This window comes from Polypterus senegalus, chromosome 6 (assembly GCF_016835505.1).
Source record: "Polypterus senegalus isolate Bchr_013 chromosome 6, ASM1683550v1, whole genome shotgun sequence".
Classification (NCBI taxonomy): domain Eukaryota; kingdom Metazoa; phylum Chordata; class Cladistia; order Polypteriformes; family Polypteridae; genus Polypterus; species Polypterus senegalus.
Genome location: NC_053159.1, coordinates 37,974,750 through 37,999,999, shown reverse-complemented (window position 1 = coordinate 37,999,999; position 25,250 = coordinate 37,974,750). Strand labels below are relative to the sequence as shown.

The following is a 25,250-nucleotide window of genomic DNA, read 5'->3' as shown; positions in this document are numbered from 1 at the left end:
TAGTTTTTTGTCTTGAAAGGTGAACAAAATGTGTAGTTTATAATCCTTGACAACATGGCATTCTTGAGATGGTTGCTTAAAGGAATACTCCAGTAAAACATTATATATTTTTTTTAATTTTACTTATACCATGTAGTTTGTAGTGATGGCCAAGAAAAATTTTGAATTTCATGTTGTCATGCAGAACAGAGATAACATAATTTCTGATATGATACAACCCTATGGTGACCAATAGTGACAAAAACATGAAAAAAATACATATCACATAATCCACATAAAACACTTTGGAAAGCGTTATTATGAATGAAAATGGCTCACGTTCAAACGCATCTGAGCATTTGAATTGAAGACCCACCTCTCTGCTTCATTCATTAGTCAGAGGTCCATCCCATCAACATTGCACTTCATGTAATGTCAACAAAAAAAGCACCCTGGGAAACATGTAAAAAATAAAGATTAAGAGTTAAAGAAAAACAAGTGAAAACATTATCAGCAAGAGAGCATGTCTTGTACCTGTGCATATCCAAGATGCTCCAACAAGCAGAAGGTCATTTCACCAATGCAGTTTTAATTGATTGTCATCAAATAATCCTGAGTTAATCCAATAGTGGATATGAATAGAAATATAACAACGGGAGCAGACAATTTTGCGCGTTCCAATTTTGTTCAGAAGGGTGTTTCTAGAAGTGGTTTATTTAACAATATTTCAGTAAAAATACATCTGTTTGGGATGTTGTGCTGATATGAATGGATGATTTGACATGTGGATTATGTGACACGAGTAATGTGAGATTTTTATGTGACTGTTTTTGACATTTTTGTTGTTGTCCAACATTAGTCACCATAGAGTCCTATTCTATCAGAAACTTTGTTATTTCCATTCTCCATGAAAGCATACAATTAATCATTTTCTTAAACATTCTTGCATCTACATAGGTGACATATAAAAAACATCATTTTTGAGTTGAGTATTGTAACAACTCACTCAAATCTGAATGGGAGTAAGTCACCACACTGTACAGTCCCAATATCTGTAGATACTGTATGTTTGGACTAAGCCAGAATCATGCCATAGCCATCCAACAAGAAAAAACATCTTTTGCAGAACGAAAGTAGGAAAGTAGAAAATAAGGAATATATTTAATTCAGCAAAGGATATTAAACAAAACATAACTCACAGTGATTCCGATGTTTCCTATTCCTCCATCGTGAATTCATCTTATTTTTCACATATAGCACAACACCTCGTCCTTTCCTTCTTTGTCTATCTCTCCTGAAGTTAATATAGCCACGAGTACCATTTTCCTCTCCATCAGTCTCATTTAGCCATGTCTCTTTTACAATACTATAGCCAAAAGTCTATACTGTTGCCTGTAGTTTGTCCATTTTCTTTCTATCCCTAGCATTATTATTATTATTATTATTATTATTATTATTATTATTATTATTATTATTATTATTATTATTATTATTATTTCATGTCTTTTTGGTCATTTTTTGTTTAGGGTGGTTTGGATGTGATTACTGCATCACTATGTCTTCATCAGTTTTCCCCCACACAAATCAAACTGTTTTCCCCCACAAAGCACCACCACCCAAACATATTTAAAATGAATAAATCACAAAGACAAAGTCCACAAGAAAGACTGTCCAGTTTTGTAAACAGTTATTGAAAGACGCGGAGTAAATATGTTGTAAAACCAGCATAAACCTGTCCTTAACTGTTTGAAAATGAAAGCCACAGGCCCCAAGAATAGTAATTGGAATTAACTCACCGTGTGTGTCGTGAAGATGCAGCAAGTCACAGGGCACAGTCCAAAATGACAGTTCTGGTGGCCACCTTACTGACTGTGTCAGATGAAACATGCAACCAACAGCGAGATGAACACCAGTAAATTCCTGGGCTGCAGATTGCTGAAGTCTAGAAACTGTTTCAAACTGTCATTGTGTTGATGGGCAGATAGAACAGAGGTCACCATGCAGAGATTTAAATCCCAGTGACCAGAAAGGACATAAGAAGCAAACCAGACATTTCTTTACCAAGGAGGGAAAAATGCTGTGCGTACTGCCTTTCCAGTCCATCTCTGGTTAATGGACAATGACCTTTACACGTACATTAACATTCCTATATGTGCAAAAGGGCAGCCAAAAGCAACATTTATGAACGGGACATAAATTAGCATTTATATTTATGCAGCAGTGCTACAGTTTTTCTTTAATGAATAAAAGAAAAAAGGTAGCTAAATTAAATTACATGAAATTTTTTCCAAGATAATGAAGTCTGATGTGCTTCCCAATTCTCTTTTCAGCAGAAGGAGTACTTGGTAAAATCATTTTTCTTTCATCATCTGATCAAATTGTAGTGCGTCACGGTACATTACATCAAAGTATAGAAGGCGACTTCTGAAGTAAAAATAGTTCACTGACTCACATTTAAGATTGGGAAAAATAAATGATCTGAAATTCAACTGCTTTATTTTTAAGGTTATTCATTGAAAATGTGAATTGCTATAAATATTTCATTCATTCAGTTTAGGTGTGTACCATAAGATGAATGAATCACTTTCTGGTGACTTTGGTGACTAAAATGGTCACTTTTACTGTCGTAATATGTTCTGCATGTATTAATCCACCATTCTTATTTTTTTTATAGATTTATGCATTTATGAACAGCAGAGTACCAAAGCTTATCCTGGTGTCATTTAGAGCAAGGTGGAACCAACCTAATTGAGCCATTGGTCCACTCCATTGCATTTGATAAGAGCTAACTAATAGCAAGGTTAAGCTGATGAAAATAGAAAATAGGAAATTTGACTTGTAATAATTCACTTAAGAATTTAAAATGAAATGACTTCAATTAATTTGCGGTGCTATATCTTCTTAATTGCTCTCACAAACAGTACCTTGAGGACAAGGGCCAACCACAAAGAACGATACAGTGCTGAAAGTCACAAATCAGAACTTGGGTCCTGTTGTGGTGTGAAATTTTGCATACAAGTTGGTAAATATTTTGTATGTGTTTATTTGTAACTTAGGTAAAGCAACGTAATATTAGTATTTCATTAGTGAGAAGCATTCATGTTTACCCCATAGGACTAAGTCAGGATAGTGAATTTTACAACAGGGTTGGGGGAAGTGCCTCAGACAAGTATGGCAAATGTTTCTGTGCAGGGCTCTCCCAATCAACCTCCACAGGAAAGCCAGACTGCCTAGCTGGCAAGCGTCACCTTAACACATGGTTTTGGGGGCAGATGTGAAGGTATTCTCTGCCCCATTGGTCTGAAGTATGGCTGTTTGGAATTGGCTTGTATCAGAAACCTTTAAGTGCCATGATGCCCTATTGGCTGTAGGGGTTGGACAGAAAATCTATACATTTGCTTGCTTTATCCTCACTTTCCAAAAATCAATGAAGAAACATCTCTCTGTCAAACCATGAACTGAAAGGGACAACACAATGAAGAGCACAGGTCGGCAGCCATATTGAGACAGGCATGCGGCCTGTTCTGAAGAAAGCTGAGCAAAAATGAGGACTTAACTAGAGACATTTTAAGTAATTAACAAGTCTGTATGCCACCAGAAACTACACATCACCATTTATCAGGTTGCATGATCACATATTGTTATTATTTATGAATATTATCAATAATACATTGTTTAACTTGTAACTTAACTCCTGCTTCTCTTTTACTACACTTAATTGCCAGAGGTTATAAATGTAGAAGGGAAGGTGGGGAGAAGTTATATGGCACAATACCTTATAAACAGTGGTAAGTCTGGGAAATCTCAGGCGTTCTGACAAAGGCTACATATTAATAATACAAAGGGGGAAAGTAGAGTACTCTACCAAGACAAACAGGTCCTGCTGTGCTCCTTGAAATATTAGTGTCAAGGAGGCAGTTTTTCTTCCTTGTAAAACATTGTCTTAATTGCAGCACACAAGAGGAGCAGTTAGATCTCTGAATGTTGGCAGATAATCAGCATCTTATGGTGGATTACCATGAAAGAAAATCTTAGGATCATACTAGTAGCAATTTTGTTAATGTTTTATTAAAGATAATCCCTTTATATGTGATAAAAAAATCCATATTAGTTCATTCATTCATTCATCCATTCATTTTAATTCTACTTTTAATAGAAAGGGTTAAACAAGCTAAACTCGATTAACCAGACCTCCCTGTCTTCAGTAACTTATTCAGACTCCTCTAAGGAAAATGTCCAGACGTTCTGTGGCCAATCAAGGGGTACAATGCCAACAGTATGTCCAGTGTCTTCCCCTGGGCATTCTCCCTGTGGGCCTTTCTGAGAGCAACTAAATTTCCAAATCATGATAGTGAGGCCTTCTCCTGTATCCAATGGCGAATATTTGGTGGTCAGGTGTTCTGTGTAGCCTGATCAGGTTCAACATGAAAAAGCTGCCTGGAACCATCATGTGGGATAACCTTACGTGTGAAGACAAGGTGCAATGCCAAAGAGGTGACAGACATAATTTTATAAAGATCAATTCAATTACCAGATTTAATGCGATGGATGACCCTGATAGACCAAGCAATTAGACTTGTGTTCAGCTCTGATACTGGACAAATGGATGCACTTTGTGTTTACTACACTATAACTTTTTTATTTGCGTTTGTTTCGCCAGGATATCAGAGATAGCATGTTTGCCATACATGAGGTAGCCAGCTGTTGTTTTCCTCACCTCCTTTTTTAAAAGTCATTTTTCAGTATATAATCGTCCCCAGATATTTATAACTTTTAGCAATATCCACTGCCTGGTCTTTGATAATTGTTTCATGTGGAAGAATGGGGTATATTCTAATATCAATTATAAATTCCTTAGTTTTTGCAATGCTTAGATGTAGAAAAGACTAATCAACTCAGTTACCAAAACCATCTTCCACTGGACCAGGACTGGTTTCATTCTCATTCAGTAGACTTACTATCACTGAGTCACCAGCACATTTTAAGATGAACCTGTTTTTAAATTTACTGCAACAACCATCTGTGCAGAAAATGCACAAAAGAAGTGAAAGAATACTGGCCTGAGGGGCCCTAGGAGTGTGGACAGCATATCAGACAGACAGCCATTGACTTTAATTCTCTGAGTCCTGTCAGTTAAAAAATAAATCAGCCACCCTAAAAAATATAATCCAAATTAAAATCTTTCATAAATCTTTCTGCAAAAAAGTGGGGCTGAATGGTATTAGAAGCTAATGAGAAGTCTACAAACAAGAGCCTGATGTGAGTCTTGATGCCCTCCAAGCTGTTATAAAAGAGATGAGGTAAAGTGACAATGGCATCCTCTGTGCATAAAGTGTAAAAAGCACTATTTCACTCTGGGAAGGGTTCCTTGCATATTAAGTTCTCATTCTTAAGGTTCTTTGTGCTTTGGAAAACTTCCTGATATATTGAAAAAATGAAATCTTTAATGTTCGGTAGGCTACCTAGCAGGACACAAACAGATTAAGAAAACCTGGACTAATACCTGTGTTATGGTAGGCAAGATTCCTTTTAAAATCATGGCTAACTGGTATTTTACAGATCTGTTACTATCTCTTCATGGTTAGTAATTGCATGAAGTCTTTTATGGATATAAATAAATAATATGGAGCTTGTTATGGATCTAAATAAATACATTTTTTCAGGAACCTTCACATGGATGAGACTTTTGGGAACCTAAAATAGTTCCTATATGGCATCACTCTGAAGAACCTCCCTGGCACTTTTATTTTTAAGAGTGAGCTTGGTCTGTGTTTGATAACCATTGAGTATACAGTCTATATCAGGTTCTGACGGGCAAACCTCACTGAATATAGGCAGGGTGAATGTTGCTGAAACGTTTAGGACAGAGTAAAAGAAATTGTGTTATAAGACTTTCTGAGCACACTGTATCCAAGATGACAAAGGTGAGGTACAGTGGTGTGAAAAACTATTTGCCCCCTTCCTGATTTCTTTTAACCATTAGTCAAATATAACACAAGTAAACACAAAATACAGTTTTTAAATGATTTTTATTATTTAGGGAGAAAAAAAATCCAAACCTACATGGCCCTGTGTGAAAAAGTAATTGCCCCCTGAACCTAATAACTGGTTGGGCCACCCCTAGCAGCAATAACTGCAATCAAGTGTTTGCGATAACTTGCAATGAGTCTTTTATAGCGCTCTGGAGGAATTTTGGCCCACTCATCTTTGCAGAATTGTTGTAATTCAGCTTTATTTGAGGGTTTTCTAGCATGAACCGCCTTTTTAAGGTCATGCCATAGCATCTCAATTGGATTCAGGTCAGGACTTTGACTAGGCCACTCCAAAGTCTTCATTTTGTTTTTCTTTAGCCATTCAGAGGTGGATTTGCTGGTGTGTTTTGGGTCATTGTCCTGTTGCAGCTCCCAAGATCGCTTCAGCTTGAGATGACGAACAGATGGCCGGACATTCTCCTTCAGGATTTTTTGGTAGACAGTAGAATTCATGGTTCCATCTATCACAGCAAGCCTTCCAGGTCCTGAAGCAGCAAAACAACCCCAGACCATCATACTACCACCACCATATTTTACTGTTGGTATGATGTTCTTTTTCTGAAATGCTGTGTTCCTTTTACGCCAGATGTAACGGGACATTTGCCTTCCAAAAGTTCAACTTTTGTCTCATCAGTCCACAAGGTATTTTCCCAAAAGTCTTGGCAATCATTGAGATGTTTCTTAGCAAAATTGAGACGAGCCCTAATGTTCTTTTTGCTTAACAGTGGTTTGCGTCTTGGAAATCTGCCATGCAGGCCGTTTTTGCCCAGTCTCTTTCTTATGGTGGAGTCGTGAACACTGACCTTAATTGAGGCAAGTGAGGCCTGCAGTTCTTTAGACGTTGTCCTGGGGTCTTTTGTGACCTCTCGGATGAGTCGTCTCTGCGCTCTTAAGGTAATTTTGGTCAGCCGGCCACTCCTGGGAAGGTTCACCACTGTTCCATGTTTTTGCCATTTGTGGATAATGGCTCTCACTGTGGTTCGCTGGAGTCCCAAAGCTTTAGAAATGGCTTTATAACCTTTACCAGACTGATAGATCTCAATTACTTCTGCTCTCATGTGTTCCTGAATTTCTTTGGATCTTAGCATGATGTCTAGCGTTTGAGGTGCTTTTGGTCTACTTCTCTGTGTCAGGCAGCTCCTATTTAAGTGATTTCGTGATTGAAACAGGTGTGGCAGTAATCAGGCCTGGGGGTGGCTACGGAAATTGAACTCAGGTGTGATACACCACAGTTAGGTTATTTTTTAACAAGGGGGCAATTGCTTTTTCACACAGGGCCATGAAGGTTTGGATTTTTTTTTCTCCCTAAATAATAAAAACCATCATTTAAAAACTGCATTTTGTGTTTACTTGTGTTATATTTGACTAATGGTTAAATGTGTTTGATGATCAGAAACATTTTGTGGGACAAACATGCAAAAGAATAAGAAATCAGGAAGGGGGCAAATAGTTTTTCACACCACTGTATATGATCACTTGTTTTTCTTAAAGTTTTTAACTCTTTCATTAACTGTATTATCCATTCAAGGTAGTTCCTAACCAAACAAGGTATATGGTGTAAAATGAACTGTGTCCATAAAATAATGTGATGTGAGATACACAACTATGCTATGCATGTTATCCTAGTTAGCAATATTCTTTCAGCTTAAGGGTGAATCACATACTCAAAGATATCAGTGGAAATTACAGGAAAGTGCATTTAAAACTGAAGCCAGGAAGCACTTCTTTACACAAAGAGTTGTGGGACTCAGGAACAAACTACTGAGACATGAGTTGAAGCAGAAACCTTGACAACCTTTAAGAAGAATCTGAATGAGATATTGGGACAGCTAACTATTAGCTGAACAAACAAGCTTTATGAACTGATTGGTCTCCTCTCAGTTTTCAAATTTCTTATGCTTCTTATATGAACACCTGGAGAATAAAACCATAACTTTTCAAAACTTCAGACTGCCTGTATTATCTTTTCACAAATGATTAATGGTGAACTATAAAAAAGCTAATTTAGAAACATATTTACAGGACCCTTTAGGCAATTTAGCTAACTAATGTCCAGGTGCAATTTGCACTGAAAGCATTCTCTCCTGTGGACTAATAAGTTATGACACAAAAACAATTGTACATTCTTGGTGTATTGTATCAATAATTTATAACATTAATATATCGCTTTTGTTATCCAATGAATGTATGGTTCTTTTATTTAAAATGGGCAGACAAGTTTTATAACTTAATGGTGAAATGAATGGAGACAGTAAGAGACTTTAAAGATATGTAGATGATCAAAGCTTTTGGGCAGAGTCATCCATCACCAGGATAATTAGCCAGTTACATGTGTGTTATTTCTCATATGCCAGATCCCACATGTAATTATAACATAAATTATGGCCTGTCTGGAGGACCAAAAAAGAGCAACATTGGGAGCAATGTCAGAGACCAAACCGCATCAGAAAGGGAGAGAGAGACCATTTCATCTGGACTTTGGAGTGTAACTCATGTACCATGTCAATGACTGAATAAAAAAGCCACCCAGGACAACATCCACCCTTGACATTAATGATTCTCAATAAACTTTTCTAAACCAATATATAAATCCAGACATTGCTGTCTATTTTATTTTCTATTACACTTTCTTCTATTGGTATTATTCCACTTTAATAAATAACACATTGCTTTTAAATTTCTACACTTTTTCTTTATATTTAGAGTTTGAATTAATGAAGTAAATATTAGAGCACCTGGTGCAAGGGGGATTGTGTGAGATAATAATAATTTGGAAGTAAAACTTTAAGTATTTTGGCTTGCAGTGCACAGTGAAATATATAATCATTTGTTTTAGAAATGTCATGAAGAGAACTACTGAAATGGTTAAGTAAAAACAAGAAAAGAATGTACTAGACGAATGGTTGATGTAATACCCAAAATGTACTAGGAGATGATCAGCAAATGTCCTGTAAACAACAAGACTGGACAGTTGTCACATACACAGAGATTTCAAGGATGATAGCTGAACCTAAAGAATGTGAGACGAACTAGAGTGTTGCAGAATAGACTTTTATTTGGAAAAATGATCTGGGTGTAAGTCAATGAACCAATTACAGTAAGTGTATGCATTCATCTGCACTGTTATGTAAATTCTGTACATTTTTTGTGTATTAAGTAGACCCCTGCCCTTATTTCATTGATCATTCTGTAACAGGCTACTGTGATGAATGCTCCCTCTTCAGCATTTTCTGCAAAGTAAATAAAGGATGCAATGGAAATTATTTATAGTTTATTTAAAATTATTTAAATACTCAAAGAGGTGCTAGTTTAGGACAAGATTTCTTTGTTTAATTATATTTTCAGTTTGATTTCTACTACAATTGCCATTTTCTCATTCTTGCAGAGTTTATCAAGACTGAGAGGTCACACCTCAACAGAAAGAACAATGCGACAGAAGTAAGACACCATTGGTTGGTAAGTGGTGTACAACCATAGGTGGTACAAGCCTTAGTGTGTCTTGGGGACATCCTATGGTCTTAGTGTCAGAGACATTGAGTCCCTATGCATTGCGAGAATCACTCATGCGTAATTCTGTGAATAGGATCTGTGTGTGTGTGTGTCTGTATATGTCTGTGTCTGTGTTAATCTTATGCGGCGAAAGTAGCCCAACCCAGTAATTAATGTTCATAATGAGTCTCATGCACTCCTTGATAATACATAACAAAAAATAGATCTTTATTAAAAAGACTAAATACAGTGATGCACTGATTATTCACTCATCTCTATTGCTGTCTACAGAAGGCCCATTGGAATGCCAGGCTGTTCCTTGTGATTATCTGTCCTCTGTATGATTTAGTTTTATAATAAACTAGGGGGCTCCACCCCCTGCCCACTTCGCTCGCCCACCCCCATGTTTGGTTTACCGGATATGCAATTTAAAGAGATTGTTATTTTCATGGGAATTGTTACATATGCATTATTTTCACTTTTACTTTAAAAACTTTTGTTAAAACAATACTTGTCCTTTATTTCCAGCCCTGAACGTGGTTACATCTCGTTCTCGCAGGACGTATAATGCTGCTCGCGTTGTGAAGGGGGGGCAGCTGAATGCACACTAAGGATATGTCGTCGGATCATCTGCTGTCTTTTTGCTGCTTGCGAGCTGCCTGTTCTGCTTGTCGCATGTCGTTGTTTTAAGAGCTGGGAGCACATGATGCTTGTCTGCCAAAAGCAATCCAACAACTGCTAGGTTTGATGTCTGTGGACTTGTTTTAAATGATGGCTCACTGCCTTGTCTCACGTGATGTTGTAAAAACAATAATTGTCCTTTATTTCTGTCCCCGGGTGTCGTTAAATCTCTTTCTTGCAGGACGTATAACGCTTTTCGCGTTGTGAAGGGGGGGCTGCTGTCACGCTGCCCTTCAATCGTTTTAAAGCCTGTACAGCTGCTGTCCTTTTTGCTACTTCGTGTCTCTGCTGCTCGGGTTGTGCTCTCTTCTCCGTGATCATAAATATAAACCTGGCAGAATTGTGTTTTCTTTAAAATTAAACTTTGCTTTAACTGTTGCGGGACCACATATGGTCCAGTATTGTGTAAATCTACATTTTGTGCATTTAATGATGCGAAGGCAAAAAGACTTTGTTTTCTGCTCTTTGCCTTTTATTTCTGACTTTGCTATGTCCTGCTGTTTTTTCAGTTACACCTGGTCCTGATGATTAATTTCCATTTGTTTGCGCTAATGCGATCTTTTAGTTGTCGACGTTTCATTTATAACATACTGTATTGTCCTTTAAACGCTTTATATGCACTGAGACCCCTGCATCTTTGTGTGCTGTGTGCCTTTACACTACTGATTTTTTTGCTGACCGTCTCACGGGTCTTTTATTTGTCTTCCATGATCTTAACGTGAAGATCACGTATTGTCTCCTAGTCACTCCCTCCCTCAGGATTTTTTTTTTATAATAGAGAGATAGTCTTTTTTTATAACTTTAGTCTCCTTGGCTTTAGGGAAAGAGAAAGAGTACCCTATCTTGCAAAACATTACTTAATACATCACAGAGAAAAGCCAAGCAAAATGACATCTTTTATTGGCTAACTAAAAAGATTACTATATGTAAGCTTTCAAGTCAACTCAGGCCCCTTCTTCAGGCAAAATGTAAAACAGAAACTGAGGTTCCCTGTGTTTATATACACATACTAGGACAAGGAACAACATTGGTAAATCTTTAAATGTAAAATCTTAAATGTAAAAAATTAATAGATTCATTCAGGCTAAGATTAATTTATCAAGAGAGAGAAGAACAATGTATGGTCAAGATCACAGAATGACTTTAGTACTTAAGTTGAGAGTTTGTGGTGCTCACTGACATTTTACTGTAAACCTAGTGACTGCTTTTCTTGGTTGAAAATAAAAGCAGTCAATGAATATCAGAATCAGTATATCTGCATTGTTTCCTTTTTATCTTGCATCTCTAGCTTATAGAACCCTAATGATCCCCTGGCACTGAACTCCTCCCTCCAGGGAAACAAGCCTTGGGAAACAATCAGTTCATTGGCTTAGGAAGACAATTGTGATTATTGTCATGTGCTTCCTGCAACAGGTTTCCACTTGAAAGTGACAGGTCATTGTCCAAACATTTAGGTATGCTGACACTATCCTCTGTATAAATATGTTGAGAGAAGACTTCTAAACCGGAAGTTGATACCACTTTTCCGGTAGCACAAAAGGGCCAGAATAAGGCTGATGACCTGGCTATTCATTTTTTCAACTACAAGCAAAAACACTCAAGAAGACATTACTTGTGAATTAATTGCATTAAATGAAAATGATGGATATTACCCACAACTTATGTGGTCTTCTATTGCTTCTTTGTAGTCTTTTTTTAGTGTTTCCCAGCACTGTCCCAGATGTTGCAAATAGCACTTGACACTTCTAGCTTCCTTGATATTCGATTACATGCTACACTCCATTGTGGATCAAGGTTTCCAAGTTGTGTTATATACTGTACTATCATCAGTCCAGGCAACAACTGTGCCTCTGTTTCACATAAAAAGTGAATATTTCCAGAACAAAACTAGTCTAAGTGTCACCTAGGAAAATCATTCACAAACTGCAGCCATATCATCTCCATGACCATGAAGGCTGAATTCAATCAGAGACCCCAACATCACCAAAGCTATATACTGAAAGCCTTTCTGTGTGGATAGATTCCATAAACAAACCTGAAACCAAGAAGACCTTGAAATGTCATAGTAAAAATGCAGAAAAAGACCAACTTTCAATAAGGCAAAGTATGGTATGGCGGTGCCTTGTTTAGCATAGTTGTATGACACCATCAGAGTCCTGGATTCAATTCTGGGCCCAGGAACTGTCTGTTCAGGGTTTCTCACCATGTATGCATAAATTCTTAACTTGGTGGTGGATTTCCACCTAACTACATTTGTGTTAGATCAAGTGCCAACTTTAAATATGAATGTGGGCATGTCCTGAGATAGACTGGCACCATGTCCAGGATTTCTTTTTGCCTTGTGGATCGTAGTGCCACTGAATGAACAAGATAAGCAAATCAGAAAATGGTTGAGTGCAAGAAAATGAAACAACAGCTGGGATTTGTTGAGAATTAATTTGGTGTAACCTTAAGTTGATCTGTACTATTTTTGAATATATTAGTATTATTGTTTTGATTGTTATTTACTTTTTAATTTTATGTCCTTGTTGTTTTGCTATTTTGTTTGTTATTTTTCTGTGGGTGCTGCCATTTTGTGAGATGGTTGCATGGGCGCTGCCATATTGTATGCAGCAACAACCCCCATTGCTGATGACGTGGTAATGTTATCACACTTCCTTTATAAAAGATAATGGTTCATTCAGTCTTTGATTTGCACACCTTTAAACAATGGATTAGTGCTAGTGAGGGAAAGAACATCCAGTTAGAATTCGGATGTTGACTTTCCATCATTTTTGACTGTTTTTCTCATTTTTGCTATTTGGTCAATCCTAACAACTCACTACCTCACCCTCTGGTTTGCCCCTTTGAAAGCTCATCAGTTCCCAGTTGTTAGTTCTGGTGAAGATCCTCTTCTGCCCTTCAGTTTCTTCTTTCTGCCTGAAAAATCACAATTGGTTTAGCCTGTGAGAAACTGATCCCACTTGTTGAAAGAGTGAGAAACCATTGGACTTTCAGTGGATTTGTGCTACTCAAAATCTTAACACTCTGGCATCTTCAGGCTGCAAAGAATTTCTACAAGCAGGGATATCAACACTACATGACAACAAATTGAACTTGAACTTGAACTCAAACATCTTTTTAAATTAGCTTTATTTGTCATTAAACCCCAACAAAACACTAAAACGGCATACAATATCCATTAGTGCATAAACATTTAAAAACCCTTTCATGTCAAGATACAACAATTATCTGAAAACATGTAGGCGTCTAGTTTAGATTCATTTATTTCATGAAACACCCACACACTCAACAGGGCTAATTCAACCTTGGTCAGTTTATGTTAGAAACAGGCTGTGCCAGGGTCTGTTTTTGTCCCTAGAGGTGTACTGTTATGAAGTAGCAGTGTTAAGGCACGCCTTCACTCTTTTCATGTACAGCAAAAATACTAATTTATTTTCTCACCATCACTGGTTTTGGTTATTTATTATGCAGAGGTGATCCACTTCAAATAATTTGGCATTCCAAAAAATATATTCTCACCCACTGGGCATCTTTGCTTTGCCAGTCTCTCTATTAAAATTCCATTTTGATGGCCAGTACGCCACCCTGAGCTGAGACCAGGGCGATATTGCGGGCCACAAACCTCAAGCTGCGCACTCATCCTGAGCGTCTGAGTGGGTGAAGGAATAACACCTTGCAGAGGGCGTGGTTACACATGAGGCGTGTCTATATGCAAATAAGCGCGTTGCTCTCTATTTAACCCATCCCACCGGACACTTAAACTTCCCTTTTAATCATATCGAATAGTCTGGTATGGAATTTCAAAAGCTGGAGGATTACAGACAATGTTTGTGCCAGTCATATTTAGTGTTATGTTTTTGTACATATGAAAGTGAGAGAAGCGTAACCATGAGGTGACTATAAGTTAACTCTTTCTGGACTCGAACCGACAGTTCAATATCCCCGTAAATAGACGCCCCCCTTTGTGTAGTATTTTTTCTTATTACAGGTTCTAACGATTCAAACTATTTTCACCACCTGCCTTCTCGCTACCTTCGTAAATTCGATTCATTTTAATAAAAAGAAAATGACCTTTCAAAAATACCCCGTCCACCCCACATCACAGCCGCATCGTATTTCGAGAGCCCACCGCCTTTTTTTGCTGCCCTACGTTCATCCAACTGCAAAAAGTAATGGAAGGCGCTCTGAAAAACAATCGCTGGATAAACAAGGAAAAGTGAACAACAGAAAACAATGAATGGTCTGGAGGCACTGGAAGAAACTGTACTGTACACAGCTCTCAGATTCATGCTTTATTTCTGATGCAATAAACAAACAGAATGGTTAAGGTCCACCAAAACTGAAAGCATCGCTTGCTATTTACAGTAAATGCTGTCCATCTCTTTTAGGCGGCGGATGGTAGCGGGCGTGCGCCTGTTAACAGGATGTAAACGTTTTCCAGAAGAAGTTTTTACAAGGAGCTTTGCGATCTCGCTGAGGAAGTTGTGATAGCCGGTTGTACACTGCCCGCTCTTCCAATCGGGATTCCAAGGGCTCGTCAAGGTCCACTGACGCCATGTCTCCCACCAGCACTGAACTGTCCATTCCGTCTAATAATCCCGAAACCAACTTCAGAATGATTTCCTTCCGCTCCTTACTCAGCTCCTGTGTAGAAGAACAAGGTGCGTTACTTTGACACAGACTATGGGAGAAGACAGAGACGGACATTTAAACTTGAAACGCTACGGAGGTGACAATCCATTCAAAAATAATATAAATGTGAGAAATAGTTTATAATACGCTTTTCTGCGAACATGCCCATAATATCTGGAAGGAAACAGAATGATAATGATTTTAAAAGATTCCAGCATGTAGTGAACGTCAGAACAGTTCATGAGCCTTATTTGTGGTGTTTTATTTAAAAAAAATATGAATAATTGGAAGGCATGGAGGAATCGGTGCAGATTAATAAAGAAATGGAATATGACAAATGACACAAGAGGCACCGGTTATAATTCACCTAACAAGCCTTGACTGAATGCTAAGTTTGATATACTTTGTTCGTTTGTTAAAGTGCAAAAGTGTGTATTTCAGGTGAGTTTAGATGAACTGCACTGAAATGCAAAAGTGAAAGGAGCCAAAGAGTCAAAATGCTAATCACGTGTTTATAAACAGGTGTATTTTAAAACTGGGACCATCCTGTGAGGTATTTACCGTGTTAAGAAAATCGATTTAAAGAAGGATCACCACAATTTAGTATACACAACGGAGAGGTCAAGGCTGCAGAGTCCTGTGCTGAAATGAACCCTGATATCTGTCTTCAAAACTGTATATTGCATTTTAAAGGTTGAGTGTTTTGTTTAAAGTGTTGCCGAAGGTCCACTAAAAGTAGTCGTTTTAATTCAAACAATGTTAAAGTGTGTTTCTATTTGCAAAGAGTAAGGTAAAAATTTCTTTGTTGAAAAAAAAAAAAGATTTTATATAAAGGTATGGAAGCTTATTACGTCACTATTGTATATAATTGTGTTATTTTGCAAATGTACTGAGGTATTTTTGCCAAGATCTTGCCCACTGCTGTTGTTATTATCACGTGCACGTGCTTGTTTCCATCATTTGTTGAAAGTTATTGACAGAGAGACTAGCGCATTTGCCATCAAGTGACAAGAAGTGAGCAAAACTTAAGGAATAAATTTAGTTTTATTCATGTTAATGTTTTTAAGTACAGACGTTTTAATATAGGCACAGTGATAATATAAATCTGTCATTCCGAACTCCCAGTCTCATGGTCTCCCCATGCATTAGCTGATTTATTGCCATTACTAAGTGTGCTCTATGGATGATTAACTATTTTAACAAGAAATACAAGAAATGCAGTTCACAATTAAGAAAATACATTGTCCTTCATGTGCTGTGAAGTAAAGAACGTCCACCCCCTGTTTACATCCTTACCCCGAGCCCCTGAAGACTTGGAGTTTACTGCACTCGCTGCAAAACCAGATCACACGCTTTCAAAAATATCTATTTGTAAATAATTGGATCAAAACTAAACTAATCGTTTATGTGCAGGTTTATGTTACTAGATTGCGTGCAGCACATTCTTTTCAGATTGCAGAAGCAGCGACATATCATCCACCACGGCAATTTGTTTTTTATTTTACACTCTGTGCTTCTGCGATGATCATTGGCTCTCTGTTACTATGAAATGGGTGAATTAAATTTACCCCTCAGCACATGCGGGATGCATAAGACTTTTGTTCAGTTCTTGTCACATGATTGCACTGCACATGTGCTTAACCTCTTCTGAAATAGCTGTCAGTTGACGGCTCAAGAACGCGCGTGCACGATATTATTACCGAACCCTGCAGGCAATTGCGAAATAACGCTAATTCAGTTACTCTTCTGCATCTTACAGCTTTGAAATTAAAAGCTCACACGCGCGCACACTGATTCGCTCACATACTGTACTGTCCTTTTCACGCGCACACCCTAAAATACTCATCGCGCGCGCCCTCTCTAGCTCTCTTTCCACCTGTCCGTCACATTTAGACACACCACTGGCTTTGCCTACACGTAACCCTTCCTTGTTGCATTTCAAGGAGCGCTTCACAGTGGGAAGGTGGATTGTTTCCGAGGAGTGGGAAGGGTGATGGTTTGCCATGTTATCCCAGATAAACTACATTTCGTACAAGTTATTGTTAGTACTAAACGGTCAAACACATTTTGCTTAGCATTTGAGCATTAGATTCTTTCTCTTGGTATTGACACAGCAGTTTAATTTAAGGTGTACTGCAGTAATTAACCATTTTATAAAGTAACGTTTTCCTCCTTCGTGTGATTATAAAACTTATCTCTGCAGCAAGGAGCGAAAAGCAAGAGTCTGCGTGACAAAATAGAGCCACGCCATCTCAGCACACATGCTGGTGCTAATGCAAGTCCCTGATGCGCCTAGTAGCACAAGAAGGTCTTACAGGAAAAAGTACAAGTCCCCAATACCAAATAAATCTGTCTAAACATGTATACGTCAGAAGCCGAGGGTTAGGGTCCTTTGAAGATCTGACAAGTGACTTCTGCTTCTGCTGCACTGCCTTATAGAAGGCTTAAGCAGGAGGTTAGGGTGCCTCACCACATGGCGAGTGGAGGAGAGGTGTCCAATAAAAGAATATAAAGAACGCGACGTGCTGCTTCTTCTCAGACGATTTCTTGCCGAAAAACGAGAACTTTCACCTTGTCTACGGTTCTTAGATTTGCATGACTTCAGCCTGCTGCTGTATATTTCATCACGCACCTGTAATCACGGGGACAGGGGAGGCCTGCTTCACTTTTGATTTTCTGTTATACATGTATGTGATCTACGTATCTACTTTTCCTCGTATCTTAAGGCATTGGACGTCAGGCCCTGAGGTTGTTGGTTCAAATCCCGCTACTGACACTATGCGACCATGAGCAACTCACTTCACCTGACGGTGGTACAACTGAAAAAACAAATTACATGTAGCGTACATCTATCAAATGTTGTACGTCGTCTTGGATAAAGGCGTTGGGCACATAATAAGTGATATGAACAACAACAACAATAATAATAACTTACAGGAAATGGGACGCCCCTTCAGTATACTTTCTTCCCATAATGCTGTTCCCTCGGCTACAAGCTGCGAAGCGCGGCACTACCTATCGATACGATGTGTGAATTGAAGTGACGCGTCCAGTTTCGGCAGAGGTCAAAGGGGAGAATGAGATGAGAATCGAAGTCTTCTAGCCACCCCACTGATAATTAGCTGAATAAAACAAATCAGATAACAAGACGATGAAACAGAAAAGGGTTTTAAGAGGCACTTTAAAAATAAAAATCCCACCAAGATCCCAAAGGGACATTTCCTTCAACTCTGTTTTCACCATTCTAATTTGTGTATAATTCTGCAAATGAAAGAGGTACAGTTTTTGTGCTTTCGTCTTAAGATAGTTTATTTTTTCTCATTCTGTCTCATCTTTTGTTTTAGTCTTTTCTTTAGGGCACATTGCGCGCGCTGCCCAAAGCGCTGATGCTCTTGCAAAACTGCCGTTGGATTTGTGGATGCGAGTTTAAATGGTCGAGTTCTTTGTCATTTTAATGCATTACATTATAGTGTGAGGTCAGAGACAATCCCGTCAACGTCGCAAGACAAATTCATATCCCATTCGGATACTCACATGGACTCAATTTTTTTGCCAGAAAGGAGCCTAAAATGCATGTTACTACCGGGTAGCAAAAACTGTGGTAGCCGGCGTACCTGCACGGACACGGGGAAAGAGGCAAGTCTGTGGAACCGTCAGACTGTTGTGATGAGCTGAGCTACTGGAAACGTTAACCATCAATTATTTTTCTGTTCCTCTTTTTCTATAATACATACTTGTAGAGCAGACACCTGGGACGACTGAAGAACCAGCAGATCACAGGACACACGCTCAGCTGTCCTGCCGCTGCAAGGAAGCGTGCGATTACAGAGACCGCAAAAGGAATGAATTCAACTCCCAGATCATTTGACTCGAGCTCTTCCAGTCAACAGCAGACCATTCATGCACGTCCCTGTATAAAACTGAGGCACATGAATCCAATAATTCCTTTATAGAGCCAACTGACTTTTAGCGATCTACATGAATGCCGCATTCTGATGACTCTGACCGTTTTGTGTGACACTGTCTACTGTCTACTGTGTAATCACATTCATTACTAATAAATGCCATCGTAATCTTCTACATGGCGGCGCAGAACTTGTTAGTTTCTGTTCACAGATACTAGATACCAATTCGAATCCTGACTATTGGGTTCTTTGTATATGGGGTTACTTATTTGTATGGGCTTCTGGGGGGTCCCACAGATGATAACGATGATCTATAAAAGTGACAAACGAGTGCTTGCGTGAATGAGTCCTATCAAAATCGACCAAATGAAGCCATTGCTCTGTGTGGGGAGAGCGGCGATTCAGAAAACCCACGACTGATGACAGTCGTCAGTTTTCATTTTTAATCTTGTGAAATAACCTGTGGAGAGATCTTTTTTTTTTTTTTTACTAGGAGATATGTGGTTAAAAAATGTCAACTGTGCCAAGTTGTTCAGAGTAATGCCATATAGGAATGCAAGTTTTGGTTCCCAAAAGAACCATCCACACAAAAATTCTACCCTTTGTTTAACTTATAAATAGGTCCGTTAGATGCTCCATAAATTGCCATGAAGATGATTACAGATTGGACAGATGGAGTCCTGATTTTTAAATATCTCTTTCTATACAATAATGCCAGTTAAGTTTAGGTTTTCTGTTAGTGTCCAGCAGCCTACTACGTTACATTAAAGATTTCAACTTTGTCAAACAAGGGATCTAAAAGGATAACCACACAATCCAGTAAAGAGCAGAACCAGTCGTTTTCAGTGTCTATGGTATACCCTATAGTTTAGGGAGTGCAAAACTGCATCCATTAGTCATTTATGTAACAAGACCTTAACAAACACTGTTTTGGGTCTTCATAGCACCTACAAAGTGTCAGTAAAGTGTTTATTCATCTCTGCAATGTGAGCTGCTAACAGTACTTCACTTTTCAGTGGTCTGTCACTGTGAGACACTTCTCTTCATATTACATATTTAGTGTAAGACCTGTGCATCCTTCATATTAATAAGGAATTTTCAATATGCCACCCTCCATGGAGATGAATAACCAATCTACTGATGTTTTATAAGTTTTATGAACACCAAAAGAAGCCTTTGTTCAGGTCTTGTTATATAAGAGTAATTTGTTTGTAACTTTTTTGGACTAGTCGTGTTGCTAACAGAAAACATCAGTTGTCAAAGGCACCCAGTTTTTAGAAGATGACACCAGGACAGGTTCACAGTAGGTGAAGCTCACTAAAATAAGAAACAAATATGAAAAGGTGGATGAGTAAGAGATGTCCTGAAAACTGTGGCTAGAAACATGAATTATCTTTCTGGCTTTACAAAAAAAAAAACAGAAGTAATACACGATGCTATAGCAAACTACAACTGAAACCTTTTGTACATAGAGAAATAAAAATAAACATTTCTCTAATAAATTAATAAATATTTTGGAGAAAGATATTGAGGCAAAAAGAGCACAAGTTTCGAAAAATTTCAAATAAACTTCTTCCTGATTGCTCTGTGGAGGCGCCCTGACCTGAACGTCCTCACCATCACCGGTCCTCCCGCAAAAGCCTTGGCGCAGAAAATTATTTTAAAAATCAAAGAATTTCCCTAAACTGTTTTCGTTTCAGAATTGGTGATCAATGCCATAAACTTTGTGTTCTTCCCACAGATACACACAGTCATCGGGGAGTACGAAATGAGCTACAGTTGAAATGATCAGGAAGGTCTCGTGCCTCAAATTACAGAAGCGCCGAGCAGGGGACGTCAAAAACGGGCAATGCATACGATGCGGACAAGGACTGGCATCCTCAGAAGACTCTGATTGAGACTTTGTGACTTCATTGACTTGTAGATAATTGGTTTGCAATGCGGTACATGCTTGAGATATTTTATTTTTAAAATTCAGTTAAGTAATTCGAAACGAGAGATCAGCAGCTAACCCAAACACTGGCATCAGTAAGAAACCCCACTATTAATAATTATGAATTACAATCGCATGCCCTTAATTACTTGAAAACGACACCCTGGCATAATTATTCTGCAAAGACGAGTCTGCTGTAGCTTGGAAGAGAGAATCAATATGTCGATCACTAATGGACACTCTGTGGTCTGCCTGAGCGGAGTGCTGCCGATGACAGGGCGAGGAAACGGAGACGAGCCGCGGAAAACGCTGCGCTTACCTTCACTGGTAAAACTCACCTCCGTTTATTGTCGAAAAACAGATTCACGCTCGCATGGTTTCGAGAAAAAAAAATCACTGAGAAAAAGTAAATGTATGGGTGTTACTCTTGAAAGTGATTTAAAGTTGATGTGCCTTCAGTGTCAAAAGAATTTAAAATACATTTAATTCAGCATGCCATTTCTTTTATTCGACATTTTTGGCTATTTTCTTCCGCTTAAAAACTATTTCAAAAGTGATTGATTGTGATATTATACGCAAAAGGATAATAAACGTGAGAGTTTCATTTATTTTTATCTCTTTTTAGATCAAATATACTCAAAATAAAATAATCATTTTCATTATTTCTCATTCTGAATTTGTAATATAATTTGATATAATGATATTAAACTATTACGATTATTTGTTGTTTGCGCTACATATTTTTGAAGTTTATTTGCATATCATTATTTTTATTATTGTAATAATGTATTCTTACAGCGACTGACTTAAAATAACGGGAACACGTAGATTTATATTCATTTCGTCCTTCAGTTCAAACGTTGTTCAAAATATCAAAGCTTGCTAAGTAAGACTTCAAATGCTTATTTCACAAAATTAAGAAAGACAGCTGCACGCTACACATTAAATATTTATGATTTTTCCACATATCAGAACAAAAAATATCAAAGCCCCAAGAACTAATTTGATACGCAAGACTTAAACGATTCTATAGGAGCCACACAACCCGATAAAGTACTTTTAAAGAACTGTTATTTTTATTTTTAAGAGCTTTGGACAATTCCATCCATCCTTCAGTTTTCTAAGCCGCCGTTCGTCCAGTTCAGGTTCGCGATTGCCCGCGTCTGTCCCGACAGCATCCCTGGACGGGGCGCCAGTCCATTATTGAGAATTGTTTTATCGTCCCTGTAATTACTACTGACTATCTCTTCACCAAATAGTCACCTTATTTACAGAACCTGCAGAAGGTCCGCATCTTAAACAGGCTAACATTTGAACAAACTTTCTGAAGCATTACGCTTAGCTTTGCTTGACTGTAACCCTTTAAAAATTAAATCTTATAGTTATTTTTAAACTTTAAACAATTCACTGAGAAACGTATCGCAGTATCAAAAGAGCATATAGCATGCAAAAACATGCAGACAATTACAGTTATACCTTATTATTAAACGTTATATTAAGGTGCCTCTTTATCGCCTACAAACGTTTTCCTCGAACATTTTGAAGTTCCAGCTATTCGATTTTCTCAATTGTTCTCAACTGACCCAGTTATTTTTGGTATTTAATGTACCGTTAAATATATTGATTTGTTAGCCTAATTTCTCGTTCTCATCTCGATTTTGAGATGGGAAATTTTCACGTGGCGACGTCTTCTCTAGCAGTCGGCTCTGATCCGTTTCAAAACTGCCCCGACGGTTTTTGTGTGTCAGTGAAGGTGTGTAATGTCCTGGCTCCCTGAAATGGTGAAATCTGTGATGAAAAGATGAGTGGATGGATGGATGGATGGATAGTTGGATAAAAGCGTCAATCTCGAAGGTCACTGATCAGAAATCCCCACGAGTCCAACACGCATTCGCTCGCTAGCACAAGCACACCGACACAGCGGCACGAGAAGGTCGGAGCGGCGCTCACCTGGTTGGCGTGCAGTGCCGGTCTCTCCTCTCCAGGTAGAAGCGCGGCGCCTCTCACGGAGTACAAGACAAGTAGAAGCGATGCCACACTGGCCAGGAGCTGCATGCTGAGTGCGAGAAAGAGTCAAGGTGTGCTGCTGGTTGAGACAAGCTGGGCTTTTCTCTCCGGCTTCGCTCAGCAGCCTTTATATTTCTTTCAGAGGCTGCCACTGACGCAGATAATAAATAAATAAATAAACTGAGCGTGGAGCAAATGTAAACTTAACCCTTATCAAGCTGGGTTCACCTGCAGCACCTCAGCTCTGTCATTTACGTATCTTCCGTTGTGACCCATGGGAATGAGTGGCGTGAGTGTAGCAAGCTTCCCGGATCAGGTTAGTCACAATTGCCAATTCAGAGTTCTCCTCAGTCAATGGCTAAGCCAAAGCAAGTGTCATCGTGGGATGTGGCTCACTGTAGTGCCTTGCTTGAAGTTTCTGAAACACAGTGACTGAGCCTAACTGTAGAAGACCTCATGAAATGCCTGTTAATAGCAATCTGTACATTATCGATGTCGCTTTTCATCCAAAGTTGTGCGTGCTAGGCAAGCATGTTTGGAAGCTGACAGCTGACCCGACATGATGGAGTGTGCGTGTGTGCGTGAGTGTGCCCCGCGATGCATGGACTTGACCCTAATGATGTCCGGATAGGCTCCGGCTCCCCCGTGAACTTATTACTGGATTGAGGAGGTGAAGAAAAATGGATAGATGAACGGTGTGTACTCTTACAAAGCTGCAGAAGTGCGTTTTTGTCACGACATAATTTGAAGAATGGAACATAGGTGTCCCCGCCCTTTTAAAAAATGAAAGCAATCTGAATTGCAATTTTTTAAACATTGATATAAAAGTGTTGCGTTTTGTTCAGTTCTTAAGATATGAGGCTGTCGTGCATTCAAGAGGGATAAATTATGCCCACTGTCTTCCCAAAATGTCACACATTATCTGTATTGGTGAAAAGGGAATGGGCGTGGCACAACCGAAATGTGGGCGTGTTCTGACATTCAAATCGAAGGCGAAACTGCGTAAATGTAACGATAAGGTAAAGAGTATGAGGTGAAGGCAAGTGGAGAGGAGGTGTAGCATAAAGTCCTACAGTTTCGTGTTCTAGTGGGAAAAGAGTGACCACGACATCTAAGGTGTCAAAGTTGTCCACTTTAGGCAGGATCAGCTGTCTATTTTACATTAATGTTAGTGGGATAATTGATAACGCCGTGGCGTGACAGTAAAAGTTGGACTACTCGATTTAAAAAGTTAAACGTTGCTTTTTTGGGATGTGTGGACAAAGAAATATTTTATTCTGGGAAGAATTATTTGCACATAAAATTAGTTCTTTGGCTTTGAAAAGGTTCCTAATACAGTAAGTGGCGAAAAGATCTTTATTCCTAGCTTCCTACCAGGGTACTGACAAGGCAAGAGAACTTGAATTTGGACAGTGTTGTTGTATGCAGAAAGAGTCCCTTTAAATTCATGAAATTAGTGGCATTTGGCAAATCTGTTATAATCTGCTCACGGCTGTTTATGAGACCTGCAGCGGATAAAAAGAACCATTCGGGGACTAAAATGGTTCTCCCATGGCACCTCTCTGAAGAATGACTTTGCTTGGTTTTTGAGATTGTTCGGTTCAATTCACAGTTATTTAAGCTTGACTGTTGCGTACAATACCAGAGCGTACAGGGGCAGTTTGTCTCAGAAAGACGTTTATTTCCAAACCATCAATCCCGCCAGACACTCACCCTCTAACCCCAAACACTTTACGGCCAGCAAGAACACACTGTCGTAAAATGTACATATTGCAAAAATAACCTTTGCCCCCTCCCCTACCAAATACAGTGACTCACAGAAAAAACATAACATAAGGCTTGAACTTTCAGAAGTAAGTGAAATTGTACAGAAGTATTTTTTTCTCTTTTTTGTGCGCTTTTTCCAAAACCCAAATGTCATTCTAAAGTCTGCTTAACTGTGAAAATCATTAAGGAAATCTTTGAATCTGGCTGGCCGAGTTCTGACGCGTTCAGGTCTGGAGATGGTTTCAGTCGGAGGTTGCAACACCCCAGGGTCCTCAGTCTGCATAGGGACCGATGATCCTGCAGCTGAATCGAGCCACTCTGCTGTAAAACCTGAAGAGTCACAGCTCGGCACTGGTGGTGCAGGAACCTTGCGGAGGCGGCTTGCATGCCATCGGAACCATCAGCCAGACAAAATGTGGCAGGTCCTAGTTGGCTTATTACTTTTAAAGGAGAGGACCAAAACGATTTCAACGTATGTTCTCGATGTGCATGGCCTCCAGACCCTGACCCAATTTGATACAGTTATATGTCTGGCATTTTTACCCGGTGTGACCTGTCAAAATGTTGCTTCATTCTGTTGTTTGTATACATTGCAGTGGGCAAAGCTGGTTGGGCACACAGACAATCCAGTGGAAGCTGAAGTTCATGACCAATCTTAAGAGCTGCAGGTGAACTACCTGTAGTTGAGTGCTGTGTAGCTCTGTAGTGAAGAAGTGTCTGGAGAAGTGCAGAGAGAAATGTGCATCCATCTGACAAATGTGATCTAATGCCATTTTTTAAAGTTTTATTTAGACGCTGTACCCCCCCATTGGCCTGAGGGAG

The 25,250-nt window shown here is 38.8% G+C and overlaps 1 protein-coding gene across 1 annotated transcript; it reads right to left on the bottom strand.

Annotated features, from left to right (window-relative positions):
* Positions 1–14,446: 14,446 nt before the first annotated feature.
* Positions 14,447–22,918, bottom strand: LOC120530985 (somatostatin-1B-like). The gene is made up of 2 exons (XM_039755859.1): positions 22,605–22,918; positions 14,447–14,828 (listed from the first exon to the last, which is right to left on the bottom strand). Exons 1-2 carry the CDS (start codon positions 22,707–22,709, stop codon positions 14,601–14,603), a joined length of 333 nt encoding a protein of 110 aa, XP_039611793.1. The 5' UTR covers positions 22,710–22,918; the 3' UTR covers positions 14,447–14,600.
* Between the last annotated feature and the right edge of the window lie 2,332 nt (positions 22,919–25,250).

Bases quoted from the DNA above. Each gene is read 5' to 3' on its own strand.
- LOC120530985 (XM_039755859.1), bottom strand. From the start codon at position 22,709: ATGCAGCTCCTGGCCAGTGTGGCATCGCTTCTACTTGTCTTGTACTCC. The intron at 14,829-22,604 runs GTGAGCGCCGCT...TCTTCTACACAG, and splicing joins CGGCACTGCACGCCAACCAG to GAGCTGAGTAAGGAGCGGAA.